A 23,289-nucleotide genomic window follows, 5' to 3' on the forward strand; every position below is an offset into this window, starting at 1 on the left:
TTTTAGGTTTTGGAGGAGAGCTCAGAGATGTTCAGGAAACATTTGCCTTCTTCCGAAGTCAGTACAAAGGAGAGGGATTGTTACGCTCTTTAGCAAACCATCTCTGTGTTAGAGATGGGACACTGGCGCAGGTCCGCTGCATACCTGGTTAATGAAACCCACACAGGAACTGGAATGTCATGTGCCAGCTCTGATGGGAACTGCCCCTGCCCCTCCCTCCTGGACAGCTATCAGACTGGGGGTTCCCAAAGATACGCAATTCAATCCAGTTCAACAATTTGGCCCCACCCATCGTGGAGCAGGCAGCATTCTGGCGGTGAAGGGGGATAGAACATGGAAAAGACATTGTCTCTACGTTCGAGGGGCTTACACGGTGAGGAGACAAACCTATGTGTGTGTAACAATGAAGTATAAAACAAATAAAAACATAATATCAAGATACGTTGGAGGTTGTCTTGGGCAGGACTATGGGGAATTCACAGAGAATACGGAGAATGGATCTGGCTTTCTACAGTGAGGCAAGAGAATTGAGACACATGGAAGAGATGGGTAATTTTTCCAAACAGCAAGGGAGAAAAGCTGGATGGCTGGAGATGAGGTTAGCTGGTCTGGACTGTTCTCCTTTCTTTTATGGCTCAATTTCTTGATAATGCTATTTATAGCATCTCTACACTCTTACAGTTAAAGGGTGATTTACCCCCATTTCCCCATGTCCCCTTCTGCAAAGCAGTCCAGTTGCGTCACACTTGTGGCCTCTCGGTGGCCCCCGTCTGAGTGAGGAGTTTAAAGGAGAACCCGCACATGCATAGACTAGCCCCTTGCTCTCTTCAGGATCTGCCTGTCTGCAGAAAGCTTGCTCTCTCCGTCCCTCCAGGCCGTAAGATCTGCCAGGCAGACCCTCACAGGGGTAGCTCGTGCTGGTCAGCACCACCAGGGTAGGCCTAATTCTGGGGCTCTGTGTGGGGAAGTCTTCTTGGACACAGGTACAAAGCATATTCTTCAATATGAGCTTAATCAGAAAAAAAAAAAAAAGGTGATATTTTGACTGGTATCTCTCTTACTTATTTCTCTCTTGGTTCAGAACTCTGGAAGATCTTTGCAATTTATCAAGCACCCTGGAACTAACGGCCACCTCCCCCCCCATTTCTCAAGCTACTCTAATCTCACTTCTACCCCCCAGACCCCACTAACACTACTCTCGCCATAGTCAATAACAGCTCTTTTCCTAATCAATCTAAAAGGTGTATTTTAGTCCTCAACTTATTCTAGCTCTTTGATTCTAATATATACTTAAGTTGTCAAGCGTTTTTATCTCTGAAATCAGAATGTGTCTTACAATCAACCATCTATCACCATTTAACTGGCAGCATTGTGTCTTCGTGGGCCATAAAATATTGGCGTGCCTTACAATCCATAGCCTCTCCTAGTCGGTGAAATTTGGTTCTGTATCAGTTGGAAATGTTCCTTCCCTCTCTCCCTGTCTTCTGTGATAGCCCTCTCCTCTGCTGGCAGTCCATCTCTGGCCCCTCCACCTGTCCCCTACAAACGGGCATTCCTCGGGGTTCTTAGAAGACAATAAGGTTCTTAGAAGCAATAAGACCTTATTGCTTCTTACCCTCCCTTCTCTTTTTGGGTTTTTCTCAGCCTCTACCCTGGCTTCAGCTGCCACCTGGATCCTGATGGTCCCCATCTTTATGCCTCTAGCCTAGGTCTCTCTTCTGAGTCTAGAATCTCACACTGGACACTTTAACTTAGCTAGAACCACAAATCCCAAAATGAAACTGGTCCCACTGTCAGCCTGTCCACCCTCCAGCATTCTCTGTCCCGGTGAAAGTTGTCTGAGTCATTCCAGAGTCCTCCCTTTTTCTCGTCTCCATATCCAATAAAAGACCAAGCCCTGGTCATTTTATCCACCAAGTATCTCATAAATTTGTCTACCTTTCTCCATTTCCACTGACATTAAGTCAGTTCAAGCTATACTCATCTCTCAACATTGTCCTCGCTGGTCTTCCTGCCTGCTAGCCATTCTCTTCATAGCATCCAGGATGGCCTTTCTAAACACAAATATCACTCTTCTGCTTCAAAGTCTTTGAAGATGCTGGGGGCACCTGGGTGGCTCAGTCAGTTAAGTGTCCGACTTTTGATTTATGCTCCGGTCATGAGATCGAGCTCCAAGTCAGGCTCCACACTCAGTGGGGAGTCTGCTTGAGATTCTCTCTCTCTCTCCCTCTGTCCCTCCCCCCATGAGTGCACACTCTCTCTCTCTCAAGTAAATAAATAAAGATTTTATTTATTTATTTGAGAGAGAGAATGAGATAGAGAGAGAGAGCATGAGAGGGGGGAGGGTCAGAAGGAGAAGCAGACTTGCTGCTGAGCAGGGAGCCCGATGTGGGACTCGATCCCGGGAGTCCAGGATCATGACCTGAGCCAAAGGCAGTCGCTTAACCGACTGAGCCACCCAGGCGCCCTGTAAATAAATAAATCTTAAAAAAACAAAATAAAGTCTTTGAAAATGCTGTCCCCTCTGCCTGGAACACCTTCTATTTAATCCCCTATTCCAAACCCCACCACCACTGCTGCATCCAGTGGAATTCAGTTCATCATGCAAATCTCAGCTCAGATACCACCTCTGCCAGGAAGCCTTCCTTGATTTCTCTTGGCCAGGCTGGATTAGATGCCTATCTTATAAGCTTCCTTAGCATCCTGTTCTTACTCCTATTACTCCTGGCATGCTATATTATAAAGCTGTGTATTTGCTTATCTGTTTCCCTGATAAGACTATTAGCTCTATCCCAGGTGTGTCTGTCTGATTCACCATTGTATCTTCAAGCCCCAGACTACATCTGGCATGTTTATGGAATGAATAAATCAATATATCAATGAAAAGACGGGTCTGAATAGAACACTGAAAGGTGGGCCAGGATAAGAAAGACTTAGAATGTCTCAGGATGGAGGCTTTAAGGAGAGGATTGGTCTCCAGCCCAAGTACAAGAACCCGGGTGTCCTCAGGGAGCTACCTTGTCAGCTTGGCCCAAGAAGGAATTTGGTGAGCTGTTCAGAAATAGTCCCGTAATTCACTCTGATCCAGCTTAATGGTAAGCTGAAAATTTATAGATGAATTTAAAAAGAAGATGTAAAGATAATGAATGTTAGAAATTACCCTATCATACAAATGCTCTCCTTAAAGGAATTAAAATTTCACCCAAATGTAGGTCACTAGCCTTCCTTGGGGAGACTACGCTGAGCAGAAGCAAACAACACTGGCATCTCTGTTTGAATGGGGCTCACTCGGCAATGGTTACATTAAAGTGATGGCTTGGAAACATCCCGACACTCTCCTTCTATTCTTCGCAACTGCAATTAGATTACATTAGCCCAATGTGTCTCTGCTAAGTAAATAGATCACAAATCTCTCACTGAAGGCAGGTGAGAATTTCCAAGATCACTACAGATAAGAATTGCAAGTTGACTTGATTTTCTTTCCCTTCCTGTTTATAAAAGACTCTGTGCGCACTGCAGAAAATGACTGAAATATACTGAGAAATAGAAAATATTGGCTTTGCAGGCCACCACCTAGAAAACTGATGAACGTTTTGGTATGCTTTCCATCTTTCTTCTGCTTGCACATGCACTTTTATGCAGTTGAGGTTACAGCACATAGAGCGACATACTCTGCTTTTTTCCCCACTTAACATTGTATTTAAAACATTTCAAAGCGTGTCCCAATAAAACTTTTTCCATCGTCATCATAACAGCTGCCTTGATTTACCATAATTTTTTATTTAACCATTCCCCTCTGTCTGGGCACTAAAGTTAGAAGAGTTTCCTTTAGAAAGCTCTATTGACTCCGCTAACTACCGGTGTCTTCAGAGACTGCAAACCAATTTTTTTAATTGCTTAAACAAAAACAGAATTAGGAAGTAGAACCTGGTCCCCACCCCCGCCCCGCCTCAATCAAGTACTGCAGGCATTACCCGACACAAATGTTTTGCATTTCTGAAGTTCTAGATTATTCATAGGATAGTTTCTCCCTAGGAGTGTGGATTTAATATAATTGCTTCAGTTGATGGAAAAGCTATACGAATATTAATGCTTGGTTGGAGTGTTTAGAGAGACACTTAAACATAGCCTCCTCTCCTTGGGTTGAGCGTGAGCAAGCGACATTATTATATGGTGCCTGGGGGTCATGTTCTCCCGGCAGCTACGCCAGGTCCATGGGGCCATGTGGGGCTGGGCACTCCAAAAGATGGTAGCACAGAAAGTGGGGGACCTTTCCCTCAGCCCCTCCACTTCACAAGCATCTCGGGAAGCCACTCTGTGAAGGATTCAGCTCCTCCATCTCTAAAATAATGAGGGTTTTACATGCAGTTGTTGCTCTTTTTAAAATCCTGGTTAGATAGCTCCTCTGTCCTCACTGCCTAGCCATCCTCCTTTTCAAGAAGCGTTTGAGGGAGGGGTTGGGTAGTACCCACTAAGTAAATGTCATCTTTTTTTTCTGACTGGACCAGTAAATAACAAAAGAAATGCTGTCAAGACTTCTTTTTGAAAAAAATGTTATTCTTTCAAATGGTATCCTAAGAACCAAAAGAATATATGGAACAAAGCTGACTTTCTCAAGATGCACTTTAAATTAAACAAAAATTTTTCCCTAATTTTGAAAGTAGCAATATGCTCTTTTAAAGAAGACTTGAAAGACAAATATATATATGAAAAAGGAAAACAAAAATCTCCTATAGCCTCACAGACTAAAGACATCAACTATGACATGTGGGTAGAGATATTTGTGGGTTTTTATCTATACATGTTCCCCCCACATAGCTGAGATCATATAGCATTTAAAAATTATATTTTACTTACTTTACTTATCAGAAGAGCTTCTAATCCCATTTAAAATTCCTCATGAACATTTTGAATGGCTACACTCCCATTTCTTTTAAAACGCTCTGAAATACTTGGTCATTTCAGAAAATGAATGTGACCCCCTGTGTTCGCTCCACACCCTTTCTTGTTTGTTGGTTTGTTTTTCCTATTTCCTATTCCTTCCTCTGAATCCTAAATCTCTGTCTTGAGCCCTGGCTTCTTCTCCCAGTTCCAGACGCACCTTCCCGAGCACTCCACTCGGATACCCCACTGGTCTTTAAATGCAACAAGTCAAAGCCAAGCTCATCACCTTTCTCTCTCACCGTGTCTTCCTCCTGACTTAGCCTTGTCTGTTCCAGTGCCTCCATCTCCCAACTCACTGGGATGACAGAATCACCTCCCTCACCTCCCTCTGGCTACACCCCACATCCTATTCTATACAACCTTTCAGACTCTCCTTCCAGAATGTCCATCAACATGTCCCTCCCATCGAAGGTTAGCAAATAAAAATATAAGACACCCTGTTAAATCTGAATCCTAGATAAATGGATACTTTTTTTAGCATATGTATATCCCATTTTGTGTTTGGGAAATACTTAAGCTAAAATTACTCATTAATATGAAATCCAAGTTTAACTGGCTGTGCTGTATTTGATCTGGCAACCCTATTCTGTCTCAGTTTCTACTGCCCATATCTTACCACCTCTCATCTCTACTATACGCCAGTCACTCACTGCCTTCCCTTCCTGCTCTGTGTCTAGCTCATTAATCTTTACAAATCGCCACTCTAATGGTGTCATACTTTACCCATCACCTTCAGTGATTTCCCACTGCCTAGTTCCTCATGCTGACATTTAGAAATGTCCACAGATGAGCCCTGACCTGCTTCTCTGGCCTCATGCCCCCCTGCTGCCCCTCGGGGCTCTCAGCTCTAGCTCAAGCACTGGTCCTGGGGTTACACAACACACTCCCCAGGCCTCAGCTCACACTATTCTTTCCATCTAGAATGCCCTACCTCATGTGTCCAAATCCTGGCTGCACCGTCACAGAGCCACCATCCTAGGCTAGGCCCTCCTCCCCTTTCATACAGATCACAAGATGTTTATTCTACCATTTTGGCAGGTCAGAAATAGTTGAAAATGGGCAGTTGCATATGCTTTAGGCTAATGTAATAAAAGGTGCCCTAGCACGTGCCTTATACTTTCTACAACATCATCTCACCCCACTCTACCGAAAACATCAAGGAGTGACTGCCTAAAGCAATGTTTATCAAGGTATAGTCCTTAACCATATGCAACGGAACCACCCAGGGGAGGGGAAGGCTTGTTCACAATGCAAATTCCCAGACTCCAACCGAGAGCTGGGGAGGGACCTGGGAATCCACATTGTGAACAAGTGTTCCAGCTGAGTCTTAGGTTCACTAAAGTTGAGAACCACTGGCCACATGGAAAGTCTTCTCATTCTACCCTACTCACCTGGGTCCCTGAATATACCTACACATAATACCACCTCTAATGACTCTATGGACTTATGCTGCTCTTCCCACTTCAAGACTCAGCCTACCAAACACTCCTACTGGTCCTTCCAAGCCCAGTCACCTCCTGCCTCCTCCATGAGTATGTCCTTGTTCACTCCAGGAAGTCTAGTGAAAGAAGTACCTGTGTTACTTATTGTCACTAATCATGCATTTGTCTCCCCAAATGGAATAGAACATTCATCCAAGACAAGGATTTTCTCTACACCACTCACCCTTGCAGAGATTAACACCCCGTTACGCTGGGATAGTTGCTAAGTAAATAAATGCCACGTTAATATCCATCCAAGGTCAATGGACATAAAGAAGCTAACTAAGCAAAGATGAGAGTGTCTTCCAAATTAGGAACCATGAGAAGGGGGTGTTCATTACAAAAAGAAAGATTTCACCTGTGAACAAGCATTTACAACTTTACATGTACAGGTAAGGAGAAGCTACACATAAATCCTAGTTCAATAGTGACAGGACCTCAAGTCGTAAGTTAATTCAGAGTGAATGATGGGCCAGGGCCTGCCTGTCAGTCTTCCCCATGGCTGTTTCCTTTCATTGGGCAGGCTCTGGCCCATCTACAAGTCAAGAAGAGTTTCCACCAGTTGAGAGCCATGCTTAGATCTGTTCCAAAAAGATGCTGCAAACTCAGTAGAATAAATCCTTCATCTTTCATCCTCCTCCAGCCCTGTCCACGAGCTGCCAGAAACTATTCCCTCCCCTCACCTCCCTCAGCCTGGAGCTTCTCCCTCCCCTAATATCTCTGGGCTCCAGCTCATCCCCACATCTCCCTTCCACCACCATACGTAGGCTTTCATCATTTCTCATCCGAGTCTCCTAGTTAGCCTCTATGCCTCTGTATTTGTGGGACCCAAATTTTCATGTCACTCATGTTTGAAACTCTCTCTGAGCTCCTCATCCCCACAAGATAAAGTCCAGACCCTTATTCTAGACCATGGGGCCCTTCAGAGCACAGTCTCTCCCTGCCTTTTGGCTCAATTCAATTAAACTCAATTCAATTCAATTTAATTCTGCAAATGGGCCCTGGTGCCTTCCATACGCTGGGCCAAGCTCAAGATAGGAAATCAAAGGATCTCAGCTCCCAGGAGGGACAGATGAGTAAACGTACAACTGACGCAGTGGGATGGGCTTAGGAGAAACACAGGAGACTCCGAGATTCCGTCAGTTAGTGGGGGCACTCCTGCAGGGAGTTCGTGCAGATCCAGAGCTATGGGCAAGTCTCCAGCTCTGGGCCCAGGGCTCTTTCCACCCCTCAGTGCAGTCTGGCAAAAAAGACTCTGCCTTGCCCAAGAGGATGAAAAAAAACACAACAAAACAAAACAAAAAGAAAGGACACAAGATGGATCCACAGTTAAAATACAAATTAAGTATTAAAATGCAAAACCCATAGAAGTTACTATAGGGACACTAAATCACAGGGAAGCAAGATAATCTAAACACTGCATTTGTGAGACGGAAATGCAGGACGATGGACTACACTCAAGCAGAGCCCTGAGGAAAGTCCGTGACTCCTCTACTTTGGTCAAGTGTCACAGAACCAAGATAAGAACGTACTTGCAGGTATGTGGGCATCTCCACCACTTGGGTGGGGTCAAAATGGGTACCTATGCCTTTTTATTCTGATAGCTATCACCAATTGGAAGAAAATTCCTTTAAAAATATAATGAATAAAATGCACATGCTGAAGGCTTGAATTTACTTCAAAGAGCCGAGAAACTAAATTTGAAAAGACATGAGTGATTTTTTTTCCCTTGTTTTTTTTTTTATTCTTATGTTAATCCCCATACATTACATCATTAGTTTTAGATGAAGTGTTCCATGATTCATTGTTTGTGCACAACACCCAGTGCTCCATGCAGAATGTGCCCTCCTCAATACCCACCACCAGACTAACCCACCCCCTCCCCTCTAGAACCCTGTTTGTTTTTCAGAGTCCATCGTCTCTCATGGTTCGTCTACCCCTCCGATTTCCCCCGCTTCATTCTTCCCCTCCCGCTACCTTCTTCTTCTTCTTTTTTTTTTTTTCTTAACATATATTGCATTATTTGTTTCAGAGGTACAGATCTGAGATTCAACAGTCTTGCACAATTCACAGCGCTTACCAGAGCACATACCCTCCCCAGTGTCTATCACCCAGTCACCCCATCCCTCGACATGAGTGATTTTGAAGAGAATTTGAAAGGAGATTGGAAAGGTGTCCTCTCACACATAAGGCAAAGAACATCAGAGGAAAAGGAGATCATAAGAGATGATCCAGGTGTAGTTTCTGCCCTCAGGGGCCAGCAAGGCTTGCAGTCCAAGAGAGGTATTGTTGACGTTGGGGGAACCCCGTTTTTATTTTTATTTTTTTAAATTTTTTATTATGTTAATCACCATACATTACATCATTAGTTTTTGATGTAGTGTTCCATGATTCATTGTTTGAGTGTAACACCCAGTGCTCCATGCAGAATGTGCCCTCCTCAATACCCATCACCAGGCTGCAGGCTTTGCGTCAGTCAAGAAAGCAATTTAGTGAGTCATGATGTCAATTTCTTTTTAAACGAAAGAGAATGGTATCTAATAGAAAACACCAGGTTGCATCACATGCGGCAAGAGTTAAGCACTGAGCTTGACATATAACTGCGTGTGCACATGTGTTTATTCGTTCACGAGACAATATACCATTTCCTATGGTGAGTTGAATCAAGAAAGTTTGACAAACACTCTCCTAGAAAACTTTTTTAGAAAGTGTTCTATTTTTAACACTTATTAAACACCCTCAGTTATGAATACAGACTCTTTTCCCCATTCTTGTGCTAAAATTAACCAGAATCTTAGAACTGGGAGGAAGAAACAAATTAGCAGAATGTAAATGAGCGAACTGATAACAAGACAGGAGAGACAACTAAATGCGACAGATGAGCTCTGGGCTTTATTCTAAAGCCTCCCACTTTGTGATAACTAAGGATTCCCTGCCTATTCATTTTTTTCCTCGTTGGAGCACTAGATACAGTACCGCACCTGCTCAAAAATTACTTGTCCAATGACCCTCCAGGAGGGGTAACACTTCATCAACCAGTGCGACTGTTGCCTTTTTCACCGTGTCAGTCTCCTGCACTTGTAGAAGCTCCTGGAAGGGGAGGGGGCTAATCTGTGGTCCACTGATAATCCCAATTCTATGACAGTGCCTGGTAAGTAGGAGGTGTTCAGTAAATTTTGGTTGGCTTGAACTGAGATGCATCAAAAGGCAATAGAGATCTAGTTCTAACAACCATTTGTCACCTGAACCCCTTTTGCACGAACAACTGGATTTCAGGAAATTGAGCAAAAGATATTCTATTTAGGAAGAAGCAATAACAACAAAACTCTGAACTTAAGTTTCCAGGGAGCAAATAGCTGGGAATCTTATGCTTCTTGGCCCAGAGGTCAAGTTAGGTCAAAGGACTTGTCTCACATCCTTTTATAGAACAAGAGCATCTTGAAATGTTACAGGATTCTTAGGATGTCAAGCTTGGACCTACTTTTTGGACCTAATTTGGCTCCTGGGGACACTCCTGCTTTTTCTAGTCGGGACAGCTTGAGGGCAACAACTGCCCCGAATCTGAAGCTGCTGAGTGATTCCCGAGGTCCCGTCCGCACTGCTAACTAAGCAGGCAGGATGTGCAGAGGACCGGAGACAGAGGGCAGCGTTTGCAGAAGCAGTCAACTGACCAAGTAAATCAACGGTGGCTCAAACCCTGGTCGGCTTCCCTGCAAGAAGCCCAGGCTGAGGAGAGATGAGACCCCGCTGGGAAGCCGTCATTTGCCTTCCTCAAGCCCTCTGCAGCTCTGTCCTTCCTCCAGGCTTCACTGTCCAACCCCAGCTCCTAACACACAGCTGTGTGAGGTGGGTCATCAAGGATGCCCTGCGACTGCGTATGTGAGGGGGATGGTGCCGGTCACCAGCAGAGATTCCTTGGAAAGGCATTTGGTGAGTTATCAATTAGAGGGATGGGCTGGGATGCGTGGGTGGCTCACTCAGCTAAGCATCTGCTTTAAGCTCAGGTCGTGATCCCAGGGTCCTGGGATCTAGTCCTGCATCGGGCTCCCTGCTCAGCGGGGAGTCTGCTTCTCCCTCTGCCTGCTGCTCCCCCTGCTTGTGCTCTCTCTCTCTCCGACAAATAAATAAATAAAATCTTTAAAGGGGGGGAGGGGAGATAGGTGAAAGATGCCCTTAACCAAAGGATCAGTTCAAATTCAATCCAATTCCAACTCAAAGAAGAGCTCACTAGTCACTGGTTTTTCTTCTTAGCCAGGTAGATATCCCAAGAGCGATTACCAATGGAAAGTCCGCTTTATCAAGGACACCGATGAGGATTAAAGGGAGGGATAAATGGCCCCTGCACTGCCGTGCTAAAGGAACGGCTGTTCCCCTCATGTGTACTGTTCCTACACATAGTCTAATCTCAGCTCTCTGCGGATGAGGACAGCTAGCAACAGATTAACCCTGTCTGCAGAGTTCAATGGAGAGCAGGAATCCACACCTTCATTTTAGCAAAGAACAGTTTCAGCCTCCACCTCACACTCAGTCTCTATCCCAAGCTCCCACTGACCATCAGCCAGCTCATGCTGAAGGAACATAAATCATCCTTGGGCTAACCTGAGCAGAATGTAGTCAAGAGGGCAAGCTGGTTTGGGGCCAGGGGAGCAAGAGGAAGGCTGCATACCATGCACTCCGACGTCAAACAGGAACAAAGTTTGGACTTTGTGTGTGTGTGTGTGTGTGTATACTATGTATGTTTGGCTACTTAATTTGAATCTCACTTCTAACTTCCATATAATGTAACCTCTCCCTGCCTCAGTTTCTTAAGAAATCATATGTAAAGATAGGTATGTAAAGTGCCTGGCAACTTAATGGGCCAGCAAACTACATAAACTATCATTAGGATTGCGGTAGTGCGAAATGGATCAGAGTAGAGGTTTTGGACTCAGAGGGACTCCAGGATGCTGGCCCATGGATCTCAAGCATTGTGAGGCCTTGGGCAAGTTCCCTAGCCTCTCTGAGCTTTCACTGTCTCATCTGCAAAATGGGGATAATAAAATCACTCTTTTTTTTTTTTTTTAAAGATTTTATTTATTTATTCGTGACAGACAGAGAGAGAGAGAGAGAGGCAGAGGGAGAAGCAGGCTCCCCGCAGAGCAGGGAGCCCGATGCGGGACTCGATCCCGGGACCCTGGGATCATGACCTGAGCCGAAGGCAGACGCTTAACCATCTGAGCCACCCAGGTGCCCCTAAAATCACTCTTTTAAATATTTTATTTATTTACTGTAAGGCTTAAATGAAAATATGTCTGTAAAATGCCTGGCACTGACTAGATAACCAAAATGATGGCTGGTACTTGATGGCTGGTCCCTTCGGAGAGCTAGACATGGCCCCAGTAAAGAGCTGTTCTGTAGCCGCCTCAGGCAATCAGATGACTCTCTCAAGGCCGCTGATGCTCAAAAGGCTCAAGTACCAACATGTCCCCCCATGACCCCACTCCTCCCCCCATACTCCCTAGTTCAGTGTGCGGCACACGGGCTTCCTTGTTATCCAAGTGAGAAATCCTGCAGCCCTCATCCACTCTTCCCTCTCCCCAGCCCCCAGCCCCAGCAAATCCACCATTTGTTGATTCGACTTCTTAAGTGAGTCAACTCCATTTGCTTCTCTCCATCTGCCCACCACAGTGTCAGTTCGGGGCACCATCCACCTGCCCCTGGAGAGCATGTCTCCAACCTCCTCTCCCTACCACAGCCATCCCCCTGCAGTCACTACCCAAGCAGTAACTACAGTCATCTTTCTAAAGTTCAAATCCGACTGGGCCTCTCTCCTGCTTTAGACCCCTCACTGGCTCCCCAAAGTAAAGTCCAAGTCCCTTAACGTGGCTCCCAGAGCCTGCCATGATCTGCGCAGCACGTAGCTCCCGCCCAGCCTCGTCTCTCCCCGTGGCCCTTCTCGTTATTTTGCTCTGGCCGCGCTGAGGGGACGCACTGCGGTTCTGCAGATGCATCATGCTCTCTCTCTGCGGGGATTTTGCTCGTGTTTTCCCTCTGCTGAGGACACGCCCTTGTCCCTTCACGCCTCCAGTCTGTAGGTTTCAGCTTAGGTATCACTTCTTCCAGGAAGCCTTCCAGACACTTGAGTACTGAGTTAGATACTTCTTCCACTGTATGCAAGTGGCTGCTTATTTGCTCCTCTCCCCCAGCAGCCTGGGAGCCACTGAGGACAAAACCCATTTTTGTCACTGAAATGCCCCAAGTGCCTGAGACGGCGACTGGCCCAGCAGAGGCACTCAAATACTTGTGTGTTGGATAGAGGCGAGCGACTGGCCTTGCCCTGAGGAGCACTCTCTCCCCGGCTGGAGGCCACAGTGGCACTGAGCTGCTCAGTAGCTCAGCCAACCCTGGGCCCCAGAGGTGTATGCCCAGCAAAGGTAACACACTTACCTAGGATAGCCACCACCTCATCATCCTGGATCACCTCCAGGGAGCCGGAGACCACAAAGCACAGGCTGTCGACACTCTCTCCTGCATGGTAGATGAGGTCCCCCGGGGCACAGTGCACTGTCTGAAACTCCATGGCCAGGGCCCGCAGGCAGCCGTCGCTGGCCAGCCGGAAAGCTGGGTGTTCCTTGAACACCTTGCGGTTCAGGTGCACACAGATGTCAGCTCTCATGTCCTTGGGGCAGATCTGCAGAACCTGGCCGGGCACAGGAAGAAACAGCGTCAGGGTCCTCACTATGCTCCCCAGCCCGTGGCCCCTGACGACCCCAGGGGTGGACGTCACCCCCACCAGGCTAGACTGCACTCTTCAAGGCATGGGAAGACAGGACAGCCACGGTGCCTGTCCCAGTGGAGCTTACCCTCTTGTGGGACAGTAAGCAGCGGGCACAGAAATCAGTGCTAAATGCTCAGAAGAAGGGCCAGAAAGTCAGGGCTAGGAGTACGTGGGACTCTTTACATTGATAGTTGGGGAAGGCTTGTCTGAGGAGGTGACATGTAAGCTGACACCTGAAAATGTGTCAGAGAACATTCCAGCAGCAAGGTCAAAGCTGTGAGGGGACCCGAGCAAGAACCAATGTGAAAGAGAGGCACGGGATAGGAGATGAAGTTTCGGGAGAATGCCAAGTACGCACGCACGTAGAGACCTTAGGTTATGAAAAGCCTTTGATTTTATTCTGAGTGTGATGGGGACACACTGGAGGATAGTGAGCAGGGGAGGGACAAGACTAGGCTATCTTTGAAGAGGATCACCACAGCTAGAGAGTTGAGTTCGGGGGCCCTGACTATAAGGGGGCAAGGATGAAGCCAAGGAATTGGGTTAGGTCACTCCTGCAGGCAGCTCAGTGAGCAGTGAGGGGACCTGAACTGGGACGCAGTGAGGAAAGGTCCGATTCAGGATGTATTTTGAAGGTGGAGCTCACACTGTTGATGGTCTGAATATGTGTGTGGCTTAAAGAGAGTGATACAGTAACATTTAGTGAGCACTTACTCTGTGCCAGTCATTGCTAAGTGCTTTTAAGTCATTCATTCATTTCATATTTATTTACTGAGCACTTGTGATATACTAGGAATAATTCTCAGCTCTGAAGATGTAGCCATGAACAATAGAGACAAAAACCCTTGCCCTTGTGTAACTTACCATCTCGTGGGAGGAGACAAATCATAAGCAAAATAAGTGAAATTTAGCAATGATTTTACATTATTGTTATGTGCACTGAATAGCTAATTCAATCCTCACATAACCCGCTGATGTAAGTGCTAGTCTGCTACCATCTTACAGATAAGGGAACTGGGAGGCACAGGGAAGATAAATAACTTCCCCAAAGTTGCACAGCCAGAAAATGGCAGAGCTGGGCTCGCAAACTAGGTAGTTTGAGTCAGAGCCAGAGTTTAGATACTAACCATTTCCTACATTATGCGGCTGCCCAAAACAAAGGTACTTGTAATTCCACTCTTAGCATCTAGAAACTCAGGGCACAGTGAGAACTGTAAGAGGTCACATGGGTCTTATCTTTTAAAAAAGGAAAATTTCTTAGCCTTTTCTAGGGGGAGAAGTAGTTCCCTGGATTAAATTTTTACAAGAAACCATTGCATGGCCCCTCCCATAGCAAGCATTAAGTAACACGTAGGACACCTTCAAGTGGAATTTTCCAGAGAAATTAGGAGTGTTCTTAAAATAATCCTTTGTCCCATCCTACCCTAGCGAGCAAAGCTGGGGGCATAAAATCAAACATGTTCAATGAAGACATTTCCTTGGGGTGCTGGTTTCCCCTGCACCCTTGCTTCTCTGCTTCACGCAGGCCATCTGCCTCTGCGCCTGGAGTTCACCTTGGAATCTGGACGTTTCTCAGCCTCCTTCAAAACTCTGTGCAAGTCTCACCTTGCCTGTGACCATGCTGCTCGTACCCCACCCTCACAGGCACCCTTGGGCTCTGCATGGAGGCGAGTCCGTGGACAGAAGAGGTCCAACAGTCGAAATCCCAGCTCCTTCCCCTCCAAGTGGCCTAACGACTCTACACTTGAGTTTCTCCTATAAAATGCACACTGCTCACACCGGCTCGGGGGGATTAAGTGAAATGACATGTACCGGTACGTTACCCCAGGGACAGTGCCAGGACCCGGGAAAGGGGCTCCGTACACACTGGTCCCCATGCTCTGTGTGCCTCTTCCTGCTCGTTCTGGGGTGGCGGGATGCTGAGGAAGTAAGCAGGATCTCTTCGAGAGGGGACGGAGCACTGACCGAGGCACAGGAGAATTCAGACAGCCAAAGCTTAGACTGAGCACTTGCTAAGTGTTTCCCTCCTTCCGGCTCATTGAAAAACAAGACTCCTGTAGAAATGCAGACTGAATTTGGATCCTTTCTCCCCAAGCAGAACACTAGGGATTGGAGAACACTTGCATGTCATGTCAAAACAGTACCCAGCAGTTCAAAACCAACATTTGTTCTCCAGGTAAGTTCACCTTTCAATATTTGGTTTCCCCTGGGCTGGGCTTTGCTGGCAGAGGCCACTAGAGAACGAGGCCTTGGCATGGAGACAACGTTTTACTCATTGGCCCTGTTCCTGGATCCACTGGAAAGCACGTGTGAGGAGAGGGAAGCTGGGGGTCAAACAACCTGGTCTGCCATGGCCATCAGGCACCTCCATCATTCTCCTATTGGCTCCACACTGGGCAGCTTAGGGGGTCCTGAATCCTTCTCTCTGAGCTGAATGCTTCTCAGCTGCAGACCCCTTCCTGGGCACCTTCCCTTCTGTTAGGTCCTGAGGAGAGACCATCTCTGCTGGTTCTTCAGGACCTCAAAGGCCACAGGGAAATGTCATCATGGAGGCTCATGGAAACTCCCCAGGCTGGACAGGACGGACACATGGTTGAGAGAATAGACTTTAAAATCAGGCAGACCCAGATTCAATTCCTGACTTTAACGTTTACTATTCCTGCGAACTTGAAGCCGTACTTAGCTTCTTTTCCCAAGTCTTCAGCTTTGAATGTGAGTACAGAATTCTTCTGAGGATTCCGTGAACTGGTATGTGGAAAGTGCTGGGGCAACGCCTAGCACACACGAGTGCTCAGTGCATGTGAGGTTTCACTTCTGATGTTGTTAGCACAGCGGAGCAGTGGGTCAGGCTGAGGGAGGCTCTGAAGTCCAGAAGGCCATAGATGAGGGGGCCTAGGAGGTTGGCCTTAGTACTAAAAAGCACCTAGGGTCCATGTGTTACAGACATGGAAACTGAGGCTCAGAGGAACAGGCGACATGCTCATGGTCACCAGCTAATTGCCGGTCAAATGAGAGGAGCCCAGCACCGCCTCTCCCTCCCCCAGACACACACCCCTAGGCTCCCATGGTCATCCCTGACCATTCTGACCCAGGATGGAGGGGACCACGGGACTGGACCCTTCCCCAGCAGCTGCCTGCCCCAAGCCTCTGCCAGGAAGAGCAACCACCCAGGCTAGGCTGGGCCCTGCAGTGAATTGCCACAGTATTCCCTCTTCCACCAAGGCCAGTACCTGGGGCAAATCCCAAAGCCTCTCAGGAAAGTGAGGCAGCAGGGAGGGGCAGGGCAGGCAAACACTGCCAGTGCTGTCTCCCATGGGCAGCCACCCAGCCCAGCCCTGCAGTGGGGTGGGGAAGGGCTTCTTTCCAGAAAACCAGATTTACAAATCTACCCTGGCTCCTGGGAAAATCTCCAGGGCTGAGAGATCAAAGTTGCTTTCTGCTCCAGCAGCGGCCAGGCACCCACAGAACCTACGTGCCTCGCTGAATGAAGCAAAAGCACCAGACACAGTTATAGCAGGAGGTTGGCGAAGCCAGGGACTCAGACCCACCCGACTGACGCCCTGCCCGGGTGAGAAATGAGGGCAACTCCATCTGGACTCATCTTCTCATCCTTCTTCCCTCCAGTACATGTTTTAAATTAAAAAAAAAAAAAAAAAAGTAATAGTAGGAGAAGCACAAGCTTCCAAGTCAGACAAAACCAGATTCAAATCCTGACTTTGCCATTCTTAATTCAATGACCACAGGCAGTTAACAAAACAAACTGGGCCTCTGTGTCCTCGTCTCTTGCGTCGAAATAACAGCGGCTCCCTCTCAGAGTTGCCGTGGAGCATCACTGAAGCATGAATGAGGGGCCAGCACACAGAGAGCGCGATAAGTATCTGTTCCTAATGTGCGTTCAAGGCATGGTACCTGGGGCTACGGTGGCGAGCTTAGTATGTTACTGTTGTGATTATGGCCGGTTTTCAACAAAACTGAATTATCGTTCCTTTTAAGTGGGAATCAATTAAATTGAGTTCAAGTTTTTCTTTTAAACTGTCAACTCTCAGCTAACTATTCTAATGGAGGAAGAGTAAGAGCAAGGACAGCTGATCCAAAGTCAGCTGAACTTGGCTTTGAATGTGTTATATTTTTGCAACAGCATTATCTTTCTGTTTTTCTTATTCTGACAATGAAAGGAATCAGAATTCCCCAAGTACTTAGAGATTGGCAGTAAAAGGAGAAGTGGGGTGGAAAACACTGAGAAGCAGAGAAAAACAGATCCAGGAAAACATGTTTGCTTATAGAAAATATACACAGGAGATAACTGAGAAGTGAATAGGAAGTCCACTGTATCTTTTCTCTGTTCTTCCCAGCCCCCAAAGTTTCTTCACTTTATTGAAATTCATCTAGAATAATGCAACTCTTAGAGAACAATAGGAATTTATGGCTGTTCCCATTTTACAGATGGGAAAACTGATATCTTAGCCTTAGAGAGATGTCTAACTGATGTTTTCCTCAAGCCAATGAGGAGTAAGGCACAAGCCCTCGAACAGTATTCACCAGACTTGTCTGATGAATAGGATCACCGGGGCACTTGTTAAAAATGCAGGTTTTTTCCTCACACCTCCCCCTCCTCTAAATCTGGATTCCATACATCTGGGATAGAGGCTGGGAATCTGTGTTTAATGACCACGAATCCTGGGAATCTTATCAGAGCTGAGACTACAGTGAGGCAACAGCCTTGGGCTAAAAACTCAGTAATCAGGACAAATTATAGTTTAATACAGTATTTTTAAAAATAAAAATTCATGCAAAAAAATCCCCGATGAACAAAATATCGAAAATTTGAAAAAAAACAGACCTGTGGCTATGCTGTACCATCTCAGAGCCTGAGGCCAAAGGAAAATCAGCCATGACGATGACCTCCCCCCAGGATGGCCCTGAGCCTTATCATCACACAAGTCTGGGAAATTCTGCTCCAGACAGTTAGACTTCTAATGCTTCTCTTCTCCAGGAGACACAGACTATCTTTCCAGTTTCTTAAATAATGGCTCTTAATCTCTTAATTGCTGATCCTTGAGCCAAGCTGATCTGGAAGCCACCAAAACCTCTGGAGGTAGGATGTGGGAACCCCAAACTACCCAAATGAATTCTGATGCACAGCCAGGTTTGAGAACCCCTTGCCCTAGGAGCGCCTCAGTTCTCTCTGGGAAAGCCAACACAGGGCTCACCTGAGTTTATCGCCCTCCTTACCTTCTCGGTGTCGATGCCTCTGGACATGGACCAGGTGGACACGATATAATCCATGACTCGCTCACTCAAGCCCTTTGGCACCTGGTAGAGTTTCAGGAAGTCCCGAACGCTGTTGAGCATCTCATGGTACCGGTTGGTGTTGGCATACATCTGCTGGAAAATGGTCGTCACATTCCCGAAGATGGTGGCATACAGAAGCGCTGAGGAGGAGGAGACAACACATTAGTGGGCCTTCAGCCAGGGCCCAAGAATGCCCAACTGGCCCAGAGCAGGCCAATGGCCAGAGCTGCCCTCTCCAGGACAGACTGTCCTGACCTCTTCAGAAGAACCTCACCCAGCAGCCTCTGGGAGTGGACCCAATTAAAGAGGCACCTGACAGCAGGCCACTAGGACAAACAGGTGGTAGGCAGGGCTAGGGTGGACGGGAACTAGCATGACTGCGGCCAGAGCTAAGAGGCAGAGGGCAGTGGCCGGGGGGTGGAGGGGTGGACGGAGAAACATGAGCAGTGAGACCGCTTTATACTTCTTGCCACAAAAAGTTTGAGCCATGCCTGAGGCCACCAGTCAAATGTGTTATTCTGTATCAGCCCAGTTCCTAACCTATCAGCAAGTAATCTTTTTCAAGCCCTGCTAACGTGCGAAGAACTACGCTACCTGCCGAGGACAGGATGGTGTAGGAAACACTCAGCTGGCTCTCATACTGCACACAATGTAGTGGAAGGACGGACCTTGAATACATCATCACAAGTAACGAAATAATAGCAAGTCTGCCAAGAGCGACGAAGGATGTTATTTATAACTTGGCTTCACACTTATTGTTAAGGTCCATGTAAGTACAACAATCCACTCCACCGTGATGTGGCTCCTGGGGAGAAGAGCATGACGGTATGTGGCAAAAATAAAATCAAGGACCTCTGAGATGTAACAAGTACTTACTACAGCTCGTCCTAAACTAGTGTCAGGAAGGAGGCCCACTATGTCATCACAAACCCCACCCTCTACCTCTAACTCCCATTTGTCACTTCCAGAAATCCTCCCCATGAAGGTGACCATGACTTCCTAGGCTCGAAATGGTATATAAACCATTTTGCAACCATATGCATCTTCCTTTGCTTGTGCCTGTATGAGCTGCTTGAAGGCTGGACCCATCTTTTCTTTGCCATTGTATCCCCAGGAGCTAACACTACACCAGTACCCAATAAATATGTGTCAAATTATTTTTTAATAAATAATACATATATTATTATTTGTGAAGCTCACACATGTTTTTGCTTTTTTTAATTGAGTGATTGTTGACATATAATAAACGGCACCCTTAAAGTATACAATCTGATAAACTCTGAAATATGTATACACCCACAAAACCATCACACAGTCAAGTCAGTGAACACTTCCATCACTTCCATCACTTTCCAAAATGTTTTGTCAGGTCCCTTTACACTTCTTCTTGTTCCCAAGTGATTGTTAATATTTTCTGTCACCATAGGTTAGTCTGCATTTTCAAGAATGTTCTATAAATGTAATCATACAGTATGTACTCTTTTTAAACATTTTATTTAGATATAATTCATACACCATGAAATATATCCATTTAAAGGTGTACAATTCAGTGATTTTTATTATATTTTCAGAGTTGTGCAACCATTACTATGTCTAAGTTTAGAGTATTTCCATCCCCCTCCCAAAGAAACCCCCTACCCACTCTCAGTCATTCCCCACTCCACCCCCATTCCCTAGCCCTCGGCAACAAGTAATCTGCTTTCTGTTTCTATAGGTTTGCCTACTCTGGACATCTCATATAAATTAAATCATACAATATATGAACTTCTACAACTTGCTCCTTTCATTTAACACAATGTTTTCAAGGTTCATCCATATTGCAGCATGTTTTGTTACTTCATTCCCCTTTATTGTTGAATAAATAATGTTCAACAATATCGATAATCCACATTTCATTTATCCATTCATCAGTTCATGGGCATTTGGGTCATTTACTTCTTGGCTATTATGAATCATGCTGTAATGAAGTGTCATGAACAAGTTTTTGCATGAACATGTTTTCAGTTCTCTTGGGTAGACACCCAGGAGTGGAATTGCTGGGTCATCTGGTAACTATGTTTAACATTTTGAGGAACTGTCTTCCAAAGCCGCTGCACCTTGTTCTGTTCCCACCAGCAGTGTATGAGAGTTCCAAATATCTGTAACACCCCATCAACACTTGTTATTATCTGTCTTTTTGATTACTGCCCTCCTAAGGAGTGAGAACAGCTATCTCATCCTAGTTTGGATATGCTATTTCCTGATGGCTAACGATGTTGAGCATCTTTTCGTGTGCTTATTGGTCATTCTTATCTATTCTTTGGAGAAATGCCCACTTAAATCTTGCCTATTTCCCAGTTGGGCTGTCATTTTATTATTGCATTGTAAGTGTTCTTTATATATTCTGGATATAAACCCTTTATCAGATAGTTATGATTTGCAAATACTTTCTCACACCATATGGGTTGTCTTTTCACTTTTCTTTTTTTTTTTTTTGTCTTTTCACATTCTTTTAAAAAAATTTTTTAATTTTTAATTTTTTTAATTTTTTAATTTTTATTTTTTTAAAAATTTTTATGTAGTGTTCCATGATTCATTGCTTGTGTATAACACCCAGTGCTCCATGCAATACGTTAATACCTTAATACCCATCACCAAGCTAACCCATCCCCCCACCTCCCTCTCCTCTAAAACCCTGTTTGTTTCTCAGTCCATAGTCTCATGGTTCATCTCCCCCTCCGATTTCCCCCCCTTCATTAGTGCTCACCATAGCACATACCCTCCCCAATGTCTATCACCCAGCCACCTCATCGCTCCCACCCCCCACCACTCCAGCAACCCTCAGTTTGTTTCCTGAGATTAAGAATTCCTCATATCAGTGAGATCATATGATACTTGTCTTTCTCTGATTGACTTATTTCGCTTAGCATAATACCCCCTTGATGGTATTTGCACATAAACATTTTTAGTTTTGAGGTAGCACAATTCATCTATATTTTTCCTTTGTACTTTTTTGCCTAGTTTCTTATACTCAGCGTAATTATTTTGAGATTCATCCATATTGTTGCATTATGAATACTTCATTCCTTTTTTTAAGGGAAAAAACATTTTTTCTGAAATAAGTATAAATTCACAGAAAGCTGCAAAGATAGTACAAAGAGATCCTGTATACCCATCACCCCACTTCCCCATTGGTTACATCTTATAGAAGTAGAGGACAATGTCAAAACCAGAAGATTTACACTGCTATGAAGTATGTGCATAACTGTGCCATTTTATCACCTGTGTATGTTCATGTAAGCAGCTCCCCATTCAGAAAACAAAACTGTCCCATCACTGTAGAAATCTCTCTTGTGCTCCCCCTTTATACCCACGCTCCCTCCGGGGAACCACGAGTCTCTTCTCTTTAATTATGCCATTTCAAAAACATTATATAAATGGAATCATGCAGTATGTGACCTTTTGAGATTGGCTTTTTACACTTAGCAAAATGCCCTTGAGATGCATCCATGTTGTTGTATCAATGGTTCATTCCATTTTGTTGATGAATACTGTCTCATTGTATGGAGAGGCCACAATAATTTCTTTCAAATGATCTTACTCAGGCTTAGCTGAAGACTGAGAGGGCAAAAAATCAGAGAGAAAGGTATGGATCTAGATGTGAGGGAAGGAAATCTTCAGTAGTCTGTCCACCAGGGCTGACTATGGCTGCCCAAGACACTGAGGACAAAGTTCCACCTGAGAAGAATTATAAATGAGGATTGGAAAGAGCACTGCCAGTTCTAGAAAAGTACCGGGGAGTGGTATCCATCTGAACAAAAGAAGTGAAATAAAAGCAAAAGTAGTCAAAGCCTGAATAATGCAGACAGCCCTTGGAAGCTCATAAATAAGCTCATACACAAGAGGGTCAAATCTCCTGCTTCCTGCAACACCGAGTGTTCTCAGAACCAGCCTCCCAGGGCCCGGGCTGGCTCCCCTGTTCCCAGCGAGTCTGACTCTAACTCGATAAGCCTCTATGGCAGTCCTGGCTCAGCTCTGTTTTCTGGTCCACAATGAACCAGAGGTCATGCATGAAGAGTAAGAGGTGCCTTTCTCAGGAAACTAACTGAATTTTGAGCTTAAAAATATAGTTACACCAAGTCAATACAGTAAGAATAGCTCTCTTGTCCATGGCTTAAGAACGAGACTCACATCTGAGGCACTGGTGTGCTGGTCAGACCATTAAGGCAAGGATGCCACATCTATCATTTACAACCCAGGGCTGTTCTCATGCCAGTCTACTTCTGAGACATTCTAGAAGGTTAAAGGTCCTCAGGAGGGCCCTATTTAATTATTATTACTATTAGAAACATTATTACTATTAAAAATGGACAATCCGCTCAATGCCAGTTGTCTAATTTTATATGAAGTGAGGTTATACATTTTTCATGCATATATTTTATTTATTGGTATCTCTAAATAAAGCATTATGCCTTACATACTCACAACCTAACTGGGAGAGATTACATATAAGCCCAGCTATCACCTGAATAGATAGATACTTGAGTGTGATGTGGGGAGCAAGAGAGGGAGATTGGAATGTCCCTGCTTAACAGAGCCTCACAGGGCAGATGATGCCCTGGGTGACTCTAAATGTGAATTAGTTGGGTCCCCCCACAGTAGGAAAGACCTTTCTCAATCCCAGGGCAAAATGCTGATTTGCCTAAGGGCAAGTTTCTTTCTCTCTTTGAGCAGTTTAGAATTAACACTGTATCATAGCAAGAGCCGTGAGTCCCACTCAAAGAAAAATAAACATAGTATTCTCTGGCCCTCAATTAAAAGTTGCTGTATGGAGTT

The 23,289-nt window shown here is 45.4% G+C and overlaps 1 protein-coding gene across 1 annotated transcript in view; it reads right to left on the bottom strand.

Annotated features, from left to right (window-relative positions):
- Positions 1 to 23,289, bottom strand: part of KCNH1 (potassium voltage-gated channel subfamily H member 1) — a 364,126-nt gene that overhangs the window by 92,934 nt on the left and 247,903 nt on the right. Inside the window, exons 8-9 of the mRNA XM_035010480.1 lie at positions 18,415 to 18,614; positions 12,852 to 13,104 (exon numbers count right to left, since the gene is read on the bottom strand). Of these exons, the coding sequence (XP_034866371.1) occupies positions 12,852 to 13,104; positions 18,415 to 18,614 (453 nt within the window). The remainder of the gene's footprint in view (positions 1 to 12,851; positions 13,105 to 18,414; positions 18,615 to 23,289) is intronic.

Source organism: Mirounga leonina, unplaced genomic scaffold (assembly GCF_011800145.1).
Source record: "Mirounga leonina isolate KUSES-001 unplaced genomic scaffold, KU_Mleo_1.0 Mir_154, whole genome shotgun sequence".
NCBI classification, from domain to species: domain Eukaryota; kingdom Metazoa; phylum Chordata; class Mammalia; order Carnivora; family Phocidae; genus Mirounga; species Mirounga leonina.